General features: G+C 37.0%; 1 protein-coding gene across 2 annotated transcripts in view; it reads right to left on the bottom strand.

Moving 5' to 3' along the window:
- RALGPS2 (Ral GEF with PH domain and SH3 binding motif 2) overlaps positions 1 to 19855 on the bottom strand; it is a 95245-nt gene that overhangs the window by 51945 nt on the left and 23445 nt on the right. For both annotated transcript variants that reach the window (XM_086462391.1, XM_086462390.1), the window contains exons 5-7: positions 13474 to 13563; positions 9962 to 10054; positions 5664 to 5790 (exon numbers count right to left, since the gene is read on the bottom strand). In XM_086462391.1, coding sequence (XP_086318517.1) covers positions 5664 to 5790; positions 9962 to 10054; positions 13474 to 13563 — 310 coding nt within the window. The remainder of the gene's footprint in view (positions 1 to 5663; positions 5791 to 9961; positions 10055 to 13473; positions 13564 to 19855) is intronic.

Genomic DNA, 19855 nt, shown 5'->3' with positions numbered 1-19855 from the left:
CCAAAAATTGAAGACATTCTAGCTTTGCCAGCAGAGAGATATTTTTGCAACAAATAATTATTTCAAAATGAAGTGGCAAATTAAACATAAAATTTCTTCGTGGTGTAGATAATTCCTTAATATCTGCATATCTTACCTTGTGTAAAACACTTTAGGCAAAATGTTCCTAACATAAGAAAAGAAAAATAACTGTATGAAATTATTGATGAAATGCTCAGTACTTTTTTTAGTTTCAATCTCCATATTCGAACATCCTAATTAAATAAAAAAATATTTCTTGATACTTTGAACTTAAATGGCAAAACTATGAGTCCTGATACTAAAATCATAACTTGACACTTGGAGACCCCTACCCTGCTCCAGTTCGGAGTGATGAGGACTGAACAAGTGTTCACACGTATAAATTTAGAGAAGGTCTAAGTCTCTGAATATTAGAAGGTTTCCTCCAACACTGTTTTACTATGTCAGCAGAAAGCTAAGTTCAGAAGTCAGCACCAAGTGTATTCTCCCTGCCACCCCAAACTTTAACTGCTCTTATGACATACATGTTTCCCTTCCCCTATATGTATACAACCTTTGATACAGTCTATATTAAGTTTTCTACCTTCTCAATATCAGATTTCCACTGCAATTAATATGTAATTTAAGAAGTTAATTAGAAAATACTTTTCTGACCTTTAACAAAAGCCATACAACATACTGCATCAAAACAAGATAATTCCAAAATTAGAAAAAACAAAATGTTTGCTTTAAGTACCAGAGTCTCTGAAACTAAAGCTTTCTTCCTAGTATATAAAATCATTTAATAAGTGTACTTAGCCACACAGCTTACCTAATTTAATTCGGTATTACACAAAAACTAAATATGCTGTTCTGAACTGTAACCAATGTATTTGTTTGGCACCTCATATGAGCCTTAAGGATCTTAAGGAACTTTGCCCCTATTTAACGTAAGAAACCCTAATAGCTAAAAGAATAATCTAATATTATTGTTACGTTAAATTACTCAACATCAATTGCTGTGCAAAACCTCATTTGTAATTCAGAGGAGAGAAAAATAGCATTCTGCTTTCAAAACAGTTCTCTGGAGTAGATAAAGATTCGTTGAAAACAGATAGCTGGAAGGGTTGTAGTTAAATCTTTGGTCAGAGATCAAAGCCCACAAGTTTCCACAAAATCCAACTGGGGTTGGCAGGAGTGGGTAGGTAGATGGGGGATCAGTTCCAGCATATTCCATTTCCAGATTGCAAGAATTTTAACTGATACAAATGTTTAAGATTACAATTCTGAAGTTGTTCTTCATATAAGGAATATTTGTTTGTTACAAATATCATACAGAGCTCATTGATTGAGTGTTCTGTAAAATGCTTTTTAATTGCAAATGCTTAAAATTCAGACTGTCTATAGTCTGTTCCTTTTTTCTATGGTAGCTGGATAGAAGAGCAGTTCAGGCAAATTTAAAAGCTGAAAATGCCCTCCAAAACATTCCTTTAATGAACACTTCTGACAGCTTTAGTCCATTCAACCAACAGGTTTCCTCTCCTCGGAAGAGAGATTATTTTACCACAAGAATCTCTTGCCTGCTACAAAACCAGTGTTCGTTTACTCAGTGCAGTCAATGAAAGGTGTACTTTGCAGAAACCCCTAAGTAAAATTAGCTTGCGCTCAGCCTTTAAATTAAATCTTATACATTAGACATCTAAAAAGTGAGTCTTCCCCAATTTAAAGCTGCAGGATGAAGTTAACTACACATTACCACACAATACATCCAAGAAAGCTCAGATTGTACAAATGATGTGCTTTGAAAGGAAACAATTTGAAGTTGCCGATTTAAGATTACAAGGAGGGAAAGCATAGTGTCTGTTTTTCAAGTTGGTTCATACTCTGTAGAATAATTCACTACTTTCAAATGCTTGTAACTGTATCAGCTCCTAGCTTTTCGGTCAAATTTTCTAAGCAGGGTAAATTACTTGAAAAATTCAATGCTTTCTTTCACACTTTTTTTAGAAAACCTTTTCAAAAGAGGCTGCAGCATCCCTCAAGCTTATTGCACTGGACATTCAGAAGCAGTCTGTTTGTGAAGGATATAGCTTTCACCATTCCTGTACTATCAGTTCAAATTTAACCAAGCAGACCTTGAAAAAGTTTAACCTGTACTAAACCTGAAACACAGTATTTGCATATATTCCCAAAGTCTATTGCAAGCATTATCACTGAAGGAGCTGAATATTCATCAGATGAATACTTCAGCGACCTGTTTTCAGCTTTTCTGTTTCCAGATATAAGTCCTGAAAGACAGCTGTAAGAAAATATCTCACAAGGTAGTACTGCTTAGTTAAATAAAAATCTTACTTCTCAAGATATGGCTGAATTGTTTCATTGTGCAATGTCAAATTAATCAGAAGTCCATGGTAAGACTCCCTTTGAGAATGAGTTTTTATTCTAAGGTGAAATATAACATCACATACAGCTCCCATTTGTTTTGGTTACTTTAGTTGGCTGGGTGATGCAAGTGATGACACATCCCACATCACATAACGAGGACGTAATGCGGAACATTTTCATTGGTGTTACACAGCTCTTAGCACTCACTAAAGTTTGTGAGTCCAGACTGACAGTGTGCTGCTCCCGCTTGTGCTTCTACAACTCTGGAATGACATCACACTGCAAGGAACTGAGAAGTATCCCTGCTCCGCCCTGCCCCCCCCATTAAACACGGAAGGACATCTTTATCTTGTCCACAGCAAGTGAGCTGTGGTAATAAGAAAACAATCTGTACTTCTGTGGCTCCATTCCCATTGCAAAGACTACACAAAAAAGCATTTAAGCTTTACCTTATAATGCTAACACGGTCATGGAAAACACACTCCTCTACACCCACATTTGCTATTTGGTTGCATAAGGGTAAATCTAGTAGCTTCTGAAGGGCAAAACATTCATCCTTGAAATTGTAGCTGAAATTCCTTTATATGCTCACTGTCCCTACAACCTTCCAAACAGGGTCCTTCACAATCACTGCCAATGTTTCTCCGAAGGGAATTTGCAATGGGAAATGTAACTGTGTGGCAGGCTTGATTCTCTGCATTCTTCTAAAGAACATTTTAGGGGAGCACGAGTTTCTGCACCAACAGTGAAGAAAGTGCCACCCCACCCCTTCTTTTACCGTGAGAGGAAATGGACCTTATGATTAATCCCCCCCACCCCCGGCACATGATTTCCAACTGCAGACTTTCAGGTAGATTTTTCTAAACAACTTAACCCAGGAGCGGCACTACTCCCATACATGATTTTATACTAGAAATAACAGCAGAAAAAGATCCTTTCAGGAATTATAACCTGTAGCTGATAAGCTTAAAACAGTAAGTAAAACAAGCAATTTCAGTTACTTCTGTTCCATATGACACTTACATTAGTAAAAAATGCCTTGGGAAAGAAATTGTAGAAATAATACTCCTGCAAATCTACTTAGGTCTTACTGGAGATTAAAGCTTTGATCAACTGAGAAAAAAAAAACTGGATTCAACAATCAATTGTCCATGATAGATCCAGATTTATCATGTCTGTAGTTTCAAGGCAATTTTGTTCTTTTTGCCACTTATTTAAACCTTACAAAATTAATTTTAGCGGGAATGTACCAGTGGGCATTTGCTATTCCTTTGGAGAATTAAAGAAGCCTTCTTCATGTCATAATAAGAATTGCTATCATGTGAAACCAGGTCACAACACATTCTTTAACTACGGTGGGTCACAGCAAAGAGCTTTTATTTCTTTCTAAGTAGAAAAATACACATTTCACTTCAACAAACTATCAAGTCAAGCTAAAAGCTTATTTTAAAGCAAATGTTAGACAAGAAGTTGCTAATGTATTGAGGAAAACATCTGTAAGTGAACAAAACTTAGAACATTATTTTCCAACATTTCACCTTTTTTTTTAAAAAAACCCAAACATACACTTGCACATAGTAAGGCAGTGTTTTTAAAGTGTCAGACAAATACACCAAAGCATAAAGACTTCTCTGTACAGCAGTAAGTATCAGAAGACCATAACAGCAAGGGGCAGAGTATCATGAGATTTTAAAAAAATCTGACAGCAGGTTGGCTTGGGACTTTCATGATCAGCAAGAAAACCATTTGATCCTGGCTTCATGTTTCAAAAATCATGGCATGTAGGTAAAAAGCATCTGGAGAGCTAGAAACCACATTTCGGAACAATATACAGCACATATACACTATATGTGTATACCTGACAGGAAAGCTACAAAATTACATGCTTAATCACATTGCATTATGCTTGTCTTCTTTTTTGCCTCTTTTAGTTCAGGCCCAGTTTTAACAGTTATGTCAACAAACAGGGCAGCATGTGATAATATGTCACACCAGCAGTTTTCACACCCGCACTTCAGTCAAATTCCACTCATGCTGATTCTTCCATTCTGGCACAAACAAATACCAACATCCAAATATTTGAAAATACAGAAAATTAACAGTTGTTAAGATCATGTTGGAACTGATGGATGTTTCTGGGTGGGATGTAACAGGGAAGTAAAAAACGAAAAGAGAATGAGGAACTCCATAGGACTACTTGTCACTGAAATTATTATTGGTTCTCCACAGTAAAGTATTTTTTTTTATTTAAGCATAAAGCACGTAAAATTCAACCAATTTTGCAAAACCCGAATACATGCATTTCAGAGGCACCATTCTAGATTCTAACATCATTGGTGGTATTGCCACTCATACCAAGCTATGAAGCAACTGAAATAATATTGTGACGGATACATAGATCACAGCATAAAGACGACTCTCAAGTTATTAATCTTGAAAAAGTTAATACCCCAGCTGAGTAAAGGAAGTAGCAAACTTCTGGAACAAAGAGATTACAGTTCAATAAGCCTTAGTGACCACAGGAGGTCATCTTGAATTTAGGCAACTCGTATCTGCAAAAATAGAAACGATTTTTTCTGGAAAAGTGTAAACACTTCCTTAATTTTATGTGACTATCAACATCTTGTTATAGCAAAGAAAAACTACATTAAAAAAAGCATACTGCTCACTTTAAACTAAACTGAGACATTAAGTAACACTAGATTAGCTTCGCAACAAAAAACCCCATACTAAACACATTTATCTAGTTTTCAGATAGAAAGGAATGTCCCTTGCTCATAATTATTGCATAAAGCTGAGTCAGTCATAACACCCAGTTTCTCCTGTCACCTTAGTATAATTAAACGCAGCAATATCTCCAGAGTTTAGCATTTTCCAAACCCAAGACCTACATTTACTTATCTCTGAGGCTGGCGATTTATAGGTTCTCATAAAATAAAAGCCATCATTACTAAAACCCTCAGGTGTTTAGCTCCAAGTGTGCTAGCAAGCATAGCAATTTAATTCTCCAGAAGTCAATCAATGTATCTATACAACACATGGGAAAATAATTTCCCAGAAATCTGATACCGTATGTAAAACCTGAAGCTTCTTTTCTGAAGCTAGTGAAGTTATTTCTTGCCATATACAGAGTATCTAGAAACAACTAGTGGTTATAGATTCTTTACTGAAGTGTTGAAATAGTTTCATGAATGCTTAAAAGACAGTGTTTAGCTTGAGTAATTACTGGAGAAGTATGTTTGTCATCAGTGTTTCCCACTAGAAATACTTCAACTTACCTAAATAGGGAATACAAGGAGTCATCTTCAAGCTGCTGATATAGTCTCTAAGCCTTTTGTAATTATCTTCTTTACTCATAACATACTCCAACTTTTCAAAGGTGGCTTTATCCTTACGACTCAACAACTAGGGGAAAAAAAAAAGGCAAAACCAATGAGCTTAAGTTTGATCATTACTATTTCTTTTACCCTTATAAGCACGGATTTCAACCTCTACCCCCCCATAGTTCTTATTGGGTTTTTTTTTGTTTTGTTTTGGTTGGTTGGGTTTTTCGTGTTTTTTGTTGTTGTTGTTGTTTTAAATACAACTGCATTTACTCCTTAAGGATGAGCAACTGGAGAGCTTACAAAGAAAATCAGCCTTTTTGGCTGTTTTAAACTATCCTTTAAAAAAAATTAACCAGGTAAAACTTTGGTGGCCTGAAGGATTTTTTGAAACAATGCAACTTATGAAAAGACTAATGAGCTAACACAAATCAGTTTCAAGTGCTGTCCACATCCACAGTATTTCAAACCAGTAATTTATTCACTCTGATTATCCATAAGTTAACATTTCTTTGTCAGATACACTGAGAAATTTTATGCTAACCCAGCTTCATAAAAACCCAAATTCCCAAATATATTCTTATTCTTGATTTGAGAGCTCTCTCAACAAGTAATTTTCCAGAGCTAAATGCCACCGTTAAGATCCGATAAATAACTTTTAACTAAACTAAAATTTAAAAAACCAATGAATGCAGATAAACACATATCCATGTACTTGAAAGACTGCCAAACAGCCAGGATTTCACCCCTTTTTCTTTACAGAAGGCATTCTGCGCTTGAATACAGGTTATGTATATTGTTCTGCCAACCAACAATTTTACTGTCTCTTAATATTACAGGAATATCCACTCTGAATACAAAACTTTCAAGTCATGGATCTCCTTCACTGTCCATTCCTCCTCACCGCCACCCCTTTGACAGAATTAATAGCAACTAGGCTCTCTTTGTAAGACTGGGAAAGTAAGATATTTTTAAAACATCTAGTTGAACTACTGCTGCAAAACCACCTTAAAGGCTTCATTTCCATTCAGAGTCAGAATTTAAAGAAGGGTGTTAAGATGCTCCCGCTGAACATTTTCGTAGTGTTCTAGTCCCAGTCACAATTTTTCCCCTATAAGATACCCATTAGTGCAAAATTTACAATGGTCAGATCACTAAATTTTCATGCATATTCCCTTTTCTCTTTCAGATAAGATCAACCTATGTGAACAAGATAGAAGTGAAGCATCCCTTCTGTAAACTCACTATTGAAATAACTGCTCTTTTTACTTACATTTCCTATACCCTAGTCTTCATTAGGATAGCACATCACTAGACTAGCTTTGGTTCCAATATTCAGATAAACAGCATCTCATATTCATTAGAGCTGCAGACATTTGCCAATTCCAGGAAAAGGAAACCATAGATCGGCGTCAATTCTTTCCAGCCACTGGAACACGACGTTTATCTTTTATGTCCTCAGTGTTTATCTCCTCAAAGATGGTTCCAGTTTAATCAGCCTAGATTACTTGCCTTTAACGATATTCTAATATATCCACCATTTGGTGTCTGGAAGACTTTTGTAGTTTTGCAGACTAGAAGGTAAGTCAAGACCAACAGATGTAGTAATAGCCTAAATTCAGACTTCAATGAAATTAGTTGTCTTTCCTCAAAACAGGCTGATTTGCACCATCTTGTTTAAGTCTAATATATAATTTCGGGCTCTCTGAATAAACAGGTCCATCCTGTATGACTTCTCTGGTGCTCACAGAGCAACTCACATCATGCCTCCACTTCCCGCATTAATGTAGAAAAGTACAGACAAGCTGACAATATTAAAGAAGTGTTTTTGTGAGGGCAAGTAAGCTGTTATTTCTTCATTTTTAGAGCTGCTTCTTTTCCTAAATAATTTTTCTTCCTCTGTCTCTTAGGCTCAAAGGATGCAAAGAACAGTAAAAAGATGTACATACGCAGAAACAATAAAAGCTAAGGCTGATAGTTTACAGTAGCAGGGAAGGATTCACAGCCTTCCAGAACACACTGCTTTCTAATTATAGTGTGCCAGCAGTGAAGATAACCTTTTTTAAATTCAAGAACAGAGAGATGAGGTTTCAGGGCACTGGCAGAGTGGGGCGGGATTCACTCACCTAACTTCAGATGTCTAATGTTTTTTGCTTACATTGCCCAAGTCCTAGCTGGTCATCTAGACTTCCTTTACACTAAATGAAGAGAAATAGAATATTCTATTTTATGAACTTTCTTGGAAAGGTTGATAATTCTCTTCAGTTTTTGAATGGAGCAAATGACACACTAAAAGCATTTATTATTCTCCAGAGTTCACAGGGCGTGCAGGCAATGAGTGAGGCAAATTTCAGACATACCGTCAGAAGACATGAATTTAATCTTTTTTAGGAACATTAGATTATCAAGTAAATATTCAACAGCTCCTTTCAACACTAGATTCCAACCATATAAGGTGATTTTTTTTTGTTTTCAGGGAGTGAATATACAAAGTCACGAAAATAACTGCAAGTAAGTCAAGTTGATTGCGGGTTGCTACAAACTATGTCAGAAATGGAGAAGAAATCCTTTCTTCTTAAAGGTTTTGGAAGGTTATCGTATAACTTATTCAAATGACTTGGTGACTCAAATAATGGCTTGGTGTGCCTTTTCACACGTCTTTTCCTGCTTTTAAAGTACAGAAAGCCAAAGGCTTAAAATTACTTCAAAAATTTAAAAACTGAACTTCCAAGGGAAAGATAACTAAATCAGTTTGCAGTGCACACTGCTAGGAGCTATCCCGCAACTTGAATCTGCAAACGCATATGTAAGATGATGAAAAGTATAGACTCACTTGGGATTGTATGAGAAAAAACACCTGCAGAAATGTGGGAGAAGTTACCTGGCATTTCAGAGGCTGGAAGAGGGGCAAACTTTAAAAATCGATACGTATGCCAACAGCACACAAATAATCCTCGTAAGCGCAAACTAGGACTTCTGGTTGACCAAGCAGGAAAAGAAACTGGGGACTCCTAGTTCTGAATGGCATAATCACGGTAGTAACGAATATGGTTATATTAATATATGGTTAAGGTTGTCACTTGTTTCGAGTCACGCACAAAAAAAGATAAAAATAATCCATTTGGCATCACAGTTATGTAAAATGGTTAAGGCATTAATTCATTGACATGAAAAAATGAGAAAAACAGAAGTTCTCCTCCAGATCCTTTGGACGTGTTAACTTCATTAAGATTTCCTTAGAGAGATTTTTGGTATTTTGAAACAATGTCTTAATTGTGCATTTGCAAAATGTGTTTCAAATTCTAGATGAGTATCTTGACAGTAGTGCATTATATTCAATTTTGGTAACATTTATCAACTGAACAACATTATCATTTAGCTATCAGACAAAGAAAGACTTTTTGTAACATGCAAGGATGTGCTGACCTGTCTTCAGTGAAAATTTTTAGCTCTTCTTAATGATCTATTTATATGGATCCCTCTCACAGGAGTATTTCATCCACCTGATTATCACACTTGAAAATGTCACAGTTCATCTCTTTATACAGCTCGATAACTACACAATGTATGGCTGAATCAAGCACAGTGTATTCTCAGCTCTGAGGTATCAATAAGCAAAAGGCATTCCTAATGTTCTTTTGATCAAGGATACAACTACACAAAAATAATACTATTTCCAGTCAAAACACAGATGTCAAATAAAAATGTTTCCAAAGAATGCCATTCTTTCATAACTGTACAAAAGCAGACCTACAAATATACTATGTAATGCAGTTGTTCTAACTATGAGAGGGATTCTGGAAACTCTGTGGAAAATTGCTAGATTTAGTTATCAGTCAGAGAAACTACAAATCTCTTTATGGAAACTGAATCAAGAGTTTCAGGACATCTGCTCTCCATAGCAAAAAAAATTCCAAAAATATAAACCCCTAAATGATTAAAGTATGACCCACTTTGGCATTCATAATTTTCCAGCAACTAAATACAAAATAGCTTCTGGCCAAATTAGAAGCTCTGCATTTAGCAGAATCTGCAGGGAACTATTTTTCAAAGGAAAATATTTCTGTGCCAGAATGGAAAAAAATTTCAACAGGAAACCATAGACTTAAGAGGCACTAGAAACATTACATACACAGTACAAGATGATTAAAAAGTATCTGTAATAATTGTTGCACCCTTCAAAACAAGCTACAGAATATTGTATTTTCCTAAGAATAAATTAAAACCCTTCCATTGTCCTGCTGCTCACTTACCGCCCACGTTTTAGTCAGCCGGAAGATTGGAGCGCTCTGTAGGCCGGACACAACTGCCATAAGAGCATGCAGATTATTCAGCTCATACAGTTTCTGAGGACAAAAATATAGATGTTAACAGTAACCAACATTCCATGTGTTGTCAATAATGAATACAGAATAAATAAGAATTGAAAAATGAAGAAACTTGTGCGCTCTAAAATGAACAGTTACAGTGAACTGCTGTGCACTCATACCACTTTTACGGCACCTCCTAATTTTTCATTACTGCCATCTATAAAGTTTTGGATTAGACTATACTAGCTGTTTCATAGTCCATAGAGAACACTTCAGAAAAAAAAAATCTATATAGGCCTACATCTTGGGACATATATCCAGAGATACCAGAAATTTTCTGACATTCAAAGCCAACAAATTCCTTTTGTAGCATTCAACAGAACTTTAAAACTTAACATGCCAAATAGGATAACCCAGTTGTGAATGATGTAAGCATGGAAGTACTTAATACTGTAAATGCATTAGCACTGCAGGTTTATATACCAAGCCTGCATCAAAGCACCCAAAAAATATTGTTGCAGGATGAAATCAAGCAGGTGAATTTCAGAAGCCACATACCTAGAGTACTTCTCTCACTGAAAGACAATTTTTGGGGTATGACAACTAAACCTAACTAGTGCAAAAGAACAATTAAATCAAAATTGAACACAGAAAACATCAGGCTAAAAGAATTTTTTTAAAAGCTCTCTACAAAACACTGCACATAACTGCATTTTTTACATTCTTGGAATTTCTTTCCCCAAACCCATCAAACTGCCTTGGCCAATTAACTACTGGTACTACTGTGCTGAAAGCTTAAAAATGGTCTGGGAGAAAATGCTCTTCTTTAAGCTCTTCTGCAATATCAATTATTCCGATAGCTATGAGCACCCAGAGACCTGAACTACATCCAGGGATTTTTGGTGGAGCACACACAAACTGAGGTTTTACTACTAACAAAAAGACTTTGATAAAGAGAAATAGATACTCAATCACAGTACTGCAAATCCTGTTTAACCCGTTTGGAAAATTCACCAAGGTACGTTAAGATTCCAGCTAAAGACGATACAGTAAGTAACCATTGCTATTCAAGAAGTGGTGAAAGTCCTTTTCCCTCCTTGAAATTCAGCTTACCCAAGTTTTCTTTATTAGAACACCTTTCATGAAACAACAGGACAAAAAAGTTAGACTAACCTGATTCTGAATAAATGCTGAATATCAGAGGAGACCTTATATTTGGAAGGCCAAAAGCAATACTACAACAACATGTTTCCGGCTAATAGTTTTGGGGTAGGGCAAATGATTCTCTACTTAACACACAGGCAGAAAACTAGAAGCCTTTTATGAAACAAAGTCCTCATAGGTATTACTCAGAAATGACCCGTTTAATGCTTACTATCAGGTCACTCTAGTAGCAATTTCAATCTGAGTGCCCAGAATCCTATTCCAGCATATCTACTGACAAACAAGAGTTTTTCCAGACCTACTGAAGAAGTGTTTCCCTCCCCTTATCCTCCTTTAGGACAATTCTTTAGTAAAGGGTAATCAATATTTTGTGGAGTGAGGTGAGGGAGAGAATATTTGTCATATACCATAGTCCTACTATTCTTCCAAATAGTACTGCTGGTGTTTGTCCCTTCAGTTACACAACAACCCTTTTCCCCCCCCCCACACCTATCCCCAAACAAGGTAATAAAGTTCACTGTCCCAAAGGACAGTGTCGCTGATAAAAAAAATGAAAAAAGGCTTTCCTAGTTGCTGCCAGCATTGAAATAGAAGTCAGAACCAATGAGGATAGCCTGGGAACTTCAGGGGAATGCAACTATTAAGTTCAATTAGTTCATGCATAGAGCAATATAGTACGAGATACCATTAAAGGACTCCTAGCTATACAATAGATATAGTTGTCAGCACAAAGAATTCACTGTACAGTAGATTTACAGCTTCTCTGAAGATAAGTAATCAGTGTGACCTCTGGCACTAAGCTGCTTTGATAATAGCTTTGGTGTAAATAGAAAATCCTTCAAATGGTACTAACTGCAGTAACTTCACGTTAGCAGCCATATATAAACAAAGCCAAGATAACAGATACATAAGTAAATTAATAGATACAAAATCCGTCCCATATATAGTTTCTTGCTTTCTGTAATTGTGATTTTTACAACCCATGGGTAAGCAAAGCTCAACTAATTATTAGAGCACATCAGTGTCTCAAAACCAGCAGCATTTCAGCAGACACTACTGTCTGCAGTCCACTGATGAGATGAGGCACGCTCAGGTTGCTGTGCCCACAGCAGAGACTACAACACCCAGCACTGTCAAGTCCCAACCAAGTACTAACCAAAACTGACCCCACTTGGCTTCCAAGATCTGTTCTGCACTATGACCACACAGGTGAACCTCTCTGCTCCTATGGAGAGACAGGGATCATCAGGCCAATTTTTGTATGTTTGTATTTCAAATTTAAAAAAAAAAAACAACCGATTTTTATAAATACATGAGATGAAGATACATTAACTCACCAGATATCAAGGGATCACCAGATATCAAAGAATATTTAAGAGAGATCCTTAACAGTTTATGACCACAGCATGACTACTACGCAAAACCTGTGGAATCTTACAAAATTACCTTGCTTTGCCCAAAATCTATAGTCAAATCCCATAGAAATAAATATTACTTCATTAAAAAAGTGCATATCAAGACAGAACACATTTGCAAAATGAATACCAAAGTAATTAAAAACTTCACTTTTTTTTGCAGGTAACCTGGGGTGGTCACAGAATTTAGCTGTAGTAACAGTAGCCACCATCCAATAGCAAAAACTTGAAAAACATCCCCGTCTTCACACTACAATGAAGTTGTTTCATTCTGTCTGAAGGGCCAGGACACTGGTTCATCTACACCTAAAGAGGTCAGCAAATCTTGACTTATTATGAATGGCAGTCCTAAAGGGCTTTCAGGAAGATATCACAGGATAAGAGCTCTAAAATGTTTTCTGAGTTCAGGTATATTTTTGAAATAGTATTTATTAAGTTGATACTATTCATGCCACAATTGCAATAAGAGATAACAGGTCCTTTCCTTCCAATAGTAAAAGCAAACAATTTCCGATATGACTGATGCTGTTTAAACTGATCCTACACACAACATTTTTGTTTAACCAACATCAGAAAACACATCTGGTAAATTACATTATCCAATAAACAAAATTTGAAGTAAGTCATCTGTATTTCCCTAGTCAACCTATTTTTTTTGTAAACAAAGGCCTCCATTTCAGGACCTTGGTCTGTCAGTATTTCCAACAACTTTGTTCCATGCAGAAGCCAAACAGCTATTCATGTCCACAGATACAACCACAGCTAAATAAGGTATCAGATAAATATTTACCCATGTGTATTTTTGAACTGACCAACTTAAATGTAAAAACTTTCATCATGGTGAATCCCACAACCCCCCTCAATCCAAATTCTTACCTTCGCAGTTTTAATATAGTGGCTCAAAACCTCAGCTCTTATTTTTAAAGTTTGCGCATGTAGAATCTCTCTAACAACCCAGAAGCTTACCTAAAAAGAAGAAAATTTGCCTTTTTAAAATACAGAGCTTTAACATTACACTTTTAATATTTTTATTTCATGAATAATACATTAGAAGTCTCATAGCATCCAACTCCCCTCTAAAGTTGAATACATATGAGGAGACGCAAGTGCTTATACTATAAAATTCCAACCAACATAACCCAGAACCTTACAAAAAACTTTCTTCAAAGTGTTTTGGACTGTAATTCTGCTCATTCTTACCCAAGATACCTTCTACCATTGCATGGTTAAAGCAGTTGCTTAAATCAAACTAATAAATCAAACATATTTAGAATTTAATCTTTTATCATGTTACTCTCTTCACCTTCCCTATTTCATAACTGGTAGCCATGCACTCCAGTATTTTGTTGGAGAGCACATGTTCTGGTGCCTGCTTTTCTCAGTAAGTGTGTGGGTGGCTAGAACTTGTCTCTGTAAAGTCTCTCACATCAGTTAGTTGCCTACAAAGACACTGGGATCTGTTTTTTTAATGAGGAAAACCCTTCTGCCGCCAGCACATCTCAAATCCCAGCAGAATTGGTTATGTACAATCTATGCAAACAGATTCATTTTCAGGCTAAGTTTAAAGATGAGGTCTCATAGGCATAAAGCAAATGGCAAAACTCTCAAACTTCAAACAAAGTTCTCCCAACAAAATAAAATCATGATGGAATTTTATTAAGAGATTCTACAAAATCAAAGAATATAAAAACTCAAATTGAGTTATAGCCTTTGGTTTTACTTTTTCATGGCTTCAAAGCTGCACTATCCAATTCTCAGACGAGTTGAACAGCTTCAACTGCAGTTCACTGACATTCCCGAATTCTCAACACCTCAGAATAAAAATAATAATCAGAGCAATATCACCTGAACAAAACTGGACATGAGGTAGGAAGCCTCTGCTATAACCTAGAGTCTATAGCTTGTACTCTTATTGCTGGCTATGTCAATGACCTGCTCATACAGAGCATACTACCACACTTATTTGTTAAGTTTTGTCGGACTAACTTTACTGCTGTATAAAAACCGCTGTTATATTCAGTATGGTATGAAGGATCGTTGTGCATTTCATAGTTACATCAATGCCTCAAAAGCTGTACTTTGAAAATTCTTTGTTAACATGTCTAAATTCTAATCTTTTCTCTCCTCTGCTCCCCCCATGCCCTCTGACCCCATATACTTTAGCACAAAGAATGACAGAAAATAAAGACCTTCACAACTGTAATAAAAAGTAGCAAAGAATTAGCAAATGGTAACAAATATTGGAGCTTTTATTCATGTATTCACTACAAGTTAGGAAAAAATTAACAATTAGCAAGATAAAGCATACCTGCTACTTACAAAACTCCTGAAAACAGTGTATGAAATGTATGCTCTTATATGTAAACATCTTTCAACCTGTCATGCTGCTTTGATTTTTAAAAGTGATATCAAACTACTTCTTGTAGTACATATTCAGGTTCCTGCCAAAAATTTCAATTAAAAACCATGAAATATCCTGTTTCACATTGTACAGTATGACAGCTCTTCACACAGATAGCATGAGAAGATCCACAGCTCCAAAATTATTATGTTTTCAGTGAAGTTACAGTGATCCGATGAGAACTAGGATGTCAAAACACAATAGCTCTTTGGAACCGGAAAATGGAAGAATTACAAAAGAAACACAAACCACCCCACAAATATCTTGCATAACAATGGCTTTCCTTTGGTCTGTTTATCTAAGGCGGTATTAGCCAGGAAAGAATTAGCCACAGAGCTCAGTTTTCTTTTTCATTTCTTTTTTTTTTCCTTTATTTCCCCCCCCTTGCCTTTTTTTTTTTTTAAAGCAAAGTATCTCCAGATAAACCGTGTTATCCTGACAAATACAAACAAAGGTTCTATGCAAACAGCATTAGTATCAAATACATAAGCACTGAATATATAAATACTAAAGTATTTGACTATACTTCAAAACATTGTCAGAAAAAGTTAAACCTCAGTTTGATGTTTTGCTCTAGCTACACAACTTGAGAAAACCAACTTTTCCCTTGACTGACAAACAAGTTTCTAAGGAGATGCCTTCCCTTTGAAGATCAAGGGAATTTAAATTTTTAACATAGATTTTCTTATCATAAAGAATCAGGTAGAGAACACACGTATTGCTATGCCTTAAAATCCTAAACCTCTGGTCTCAACCTAACAGAGCATCAATGTAATAGGAGACTGCTTGTGGTAGGCCAGACTATGAAACACTTGTTCAAAATACAGAGCAATGCTCAATCATTTTCATAACGATGAAAACCAAACAATTTACTATGTTGGCCCTGACTTCTATGGAAGTTCACTAGTATCACAGTGACATAAGCACTCTGCCACACAAGTACTCTTGTTTACTCAAAGCAGCCTGGTTTCCATCCCAGTCCCCACCAGACCCAGTCTCAACACTTCCAAGCTTTCGCAGGAAAAACAAACGAGAACAAAATACAAAACTTTCTTCAAAGTTTAGAGCCATCCAGTCCCTTCAGTGACAGAGTAAGCAGGAGATAAAGAATTAAACACACTTATTTCCACTCGAACCACCTCCACTCCCCTTTGACACATTTTTACTGGCACTGACATTGGTTTTTGGCTGGTCTTGTCTATTCACTAGTATCTTTAGACAGCACCATAAACTAATGTATTCCAAATACTGAAAAATAAACTACTTAAACCCTTTTGTTTCAACAGGCCACTTTATTTTATCCAGGTCCGTTCTTCATGTAAATCATACGTATTTGTTCCACACATACTTTGTGCTTATTTTGTTTCAAGTCCTCTCTCACTGCATTTAAATATTGTTTCTCACACTGTCCCACCAATAACAACCAGTTAGATGACCCACAGCCTTCGGGCATCAATGCCTTTGATACCAGTTCAAGCATTTAAAAATTGACACATTATTTGTGTGTTTGTATTCTTCCCTATCATAGTCAACCTAGAAAAACATGCTTAACTTTTGAACATATCTTTTCTTGAACCAGTTTAAGCTTTTTAAATTATCCCATGTTTGCCTTATCTGAAATAGTAATTTTGTTATACTGGTGCTTTTAAGTCCCTAGTCATTGGTTCCAAAACTAATTGTGCTTCCTGTGCTAATTAGAAGATGGGTAAATTCAAGACTCTTTAATGGAGTTTCTGGATCGTCCTTCCAAATATCTGTTAAAAACATTACATTAAGCTACACAAAGAGTACTGACCTTGCGTCATTACAGTTAAGGTAGAATGCCTGTCCTTTTTCGTTTGGTTTCCACTAACCTCTTCCCCACCCCATTTTTTAATTTCTGATAACCCTAGTAAAATTTCACTCTCACTTCACTGCAGCTCAGCAACACTACAACATTCAAGGCAAACTTCCTCTCCTACATTGCATTTGGTTAAAAAAAAACCAAACAAAAAACCAAAACACCATTTCACAGAGTTAGTAAAACAAACTTTTCTTTTTCAAGTGGGATCTTTTGCTTTAAAATTTTTCCGGTGTATTGAATCTAGTTGACAAGTTTCTGTAACATTTTAAGCTCTGTGGCAGCACAGTTCCATTCCCCTTTAAATAATCTCAAGAAAGGTTTTTAATATAGATAATCTTATAACCAGGAGAGCAACAGTTACCTTTACGTAAACTACGAAATGTTTTCATATCAATTCTTAACAGCAATCTTCAGAAAATACACCCCTTTTATTTGTTTGAAATTTATGACAAACATTTATTTTCAAAAGGTAGACAATAATGGTTACATAGGCAAACTTGACAATTTTGCACTCTTGAGAGATTTACCAGTTGCAACAGTAGCATGCAAGTATACAACAAACTTTCAGAAGAAAGCTCAAAGAGGCAGAGAACTGAGTTTTTTGAAAAAGCATATAAGAAATTACATATTTAAAAAACAACACTTAGTAGTAGATGTGTAGATCTATAGAGTACCACGTAGCAAGGTATTCCTCAAGAACAAAGGAGTCCTGGCATGGAATGATTCTACTGACTTCTCTTCCCTGAACTAGATCTGTTTTTACAGGCACCACATATAATTATCACATAACAAGTGCTGGAAATACACTTCTTCATTCTCAGTGGACTGCAATCAACTGCACATAACCATTACTGTTTCCAAAACGCTATCAGCAGATCAATTTGCTGTGAAGCAGCTGTTCGTGATTTAATGTTCTCTTTACTTACAAGTGAGAGCTATTCATGGTTTTGTTTTGGCAAGTTGGGGGCAAGGGGAAAGAGACAAATGCATAATACGTAATCTAAACCCAGTGAAATTTCAAAGGTTAACAAAGTTTGATGAAAGGTATTCATGCCTGACAAAGCCAAAAGTCGCAATGATTTTCCTGATTACTTATTTTAGGTCTAAGCATTAGAAGCCCCCAGGTAAGTGGGGCAGGTGCCCAACTGGAACTACACTCTGCTGAGCAAGCACCTGGGGTAAGAACTGAACACGGAGAAGGCAAACCAGACAAGGAAGGTGAAAATTGCTTACTCCACCATGCCTTCTTATTCCCAGCTGCCACTGTCTATCCCATAGGAATTCTTGGGTTTGCTGCTCCCGAAAGGACAGTGAATCTACATATGACATTACTACTGGAATGAACGAGACTTCCGCAATGATGCATTTGGAACGGTAAAAGTTGTCCAAACTACTGTCTCAAATGTTGAGGTACTAACATGAATAGGAACCTGTGACTGAAACAACACTTTCCCCTTTTCCCTCCCCTCTCCAGTCCCACTATACAAAAGGAAGACTGATGACTTTCCTTGGTGCTAGAATAAAGGCTGATGCAAACTTCTTGGAAGAGCTCAAGAGCTTCCTACAAATGGTATGCCCCTCAGCCACCAAAGCTGCATGCAGCAGTTTTTCAGAAAATTGGTTAAAGGCAAGCTAACCCAGCATCTGAGCAGACATTAAATAGCTGGACTTGTTTCCTCTTTGTTACCTGTTCTTCAGCTCTTCAAGGCAGAGTTTCTCCTAGAGGCTACTACAACTCTTATCAATGTTTTTAAAATGACACCTTAAAGAGAACAGAAACAAACAAGAAAAAAGGAATAGGAAAGAAGACCTAGAAATACCTTAAAATCTTTTGGCTTTAAATTCAGTCCAAGAGACAGCATAAGCACTGCAATATCTAAATGCAATGGCGCTGACAATGTGAAAAACAGAAAGAGAAGCTACTTGAGGAGAGCAGGAAAGCAGATTTTGGCTTTTCAGGGATCTGCTTGGTAGACTACCATGGGATACAGCTCTGGAGGGAAGAGAGGCCCAAGAAAGCTGGTTAATATTCAAGGATCACCTCCCCCAAGCTCAGGAGCAATGCCATCCCAACAAAGAGGAAGGCAGGCAAAAACACCAGCAGGCCTGTGTGGATGAACAAGATGCTCCTGGACAAACTCAAACACAAAAAGGAAGCCTACAGAGGGTGGAAGCAAGGGCAGGCAGCCTGGGAGGAATACAGAGAAATTGTCCGGGCAGCCAGAGAAAAGTTAGGAAAAAGTTAGTAAACCTAAAGCCTTGACAGAACTCAGTCTGGCCAGGGACATCAAGGGCAACAAGAAAAACACCTATAGGTACATCAGTGACAAAAGGAAGACTAGGGAAAATGTGGGCCCTCTCCAGAAGGAAACAGGAGATCTGGTTACCCAGGATATGGAGACAGCTCAGGTACTCAATGACTTTTTTGCCTCAGTCGTCATGGGCAAGTGCTCCAGCCGCACCCCCCAGGTCCCAGAAGGCAAAGTCAGGGACTGGAAGAACGAAGAACTGCCCACTGTAGGAGACGATCAGGTTCAAGACCATCTAAGGAACGTGAAGGCGCACAAGTCCATGGGACCTGATGAGGTACATCCACAGGTCCTGAGAGAAGTGGTGGATGAGGTTGCCAAGCCACTATCCATCGTATTTGAGAAGTTGCGGCAGTCTGGTGCAGTTCGCACTGACTGGAAAGGGGGAAACATAACCTCCATATTTAAAAAGGGAAAAAAGGAAGACCCAGGGAACTGCAGGCCAGTCAGTCTCACCTCTTTGGCCAGCAAGATCATGGAGCAGATACTCCTGGAATCTATGCTAGGCCACGTGGAAAATGAGGTGATTGGCGACAACTAACATGGCTTCACTAAGGGAAAATCACGCCTGACAAATTTGGTGGCCTCCTACGATGGGGTTGCAGTGTTGGTGGATAAGGGAAAAGCAACTGACACCATCTACTGTACTTGTACAAAGCATTCCACACTGTCTGCATGACATCATCATCTCTAAATTAGAGACAT

The sequence above is a fragment of the Leptosomus discolor genome, chromosome 3 (assembly GCF_034619465.1).
Source record: "Leptosomus discolor isolate bLepDis1 chromosome 3, bLepDis1.hap2, whole genome shotgun sequence".
Classification (NCBI taxonomy): Eukaryota; Metazoa; Chordata; class Aves; order Leptosomiformes; family Leptosomidae; genus Leptosomus; species Leptosomus discolor.
Note: the sequence above shows the minus strand (reverse complement) of the source record. Positions and strands in the feature narration are given on the sequence as shown.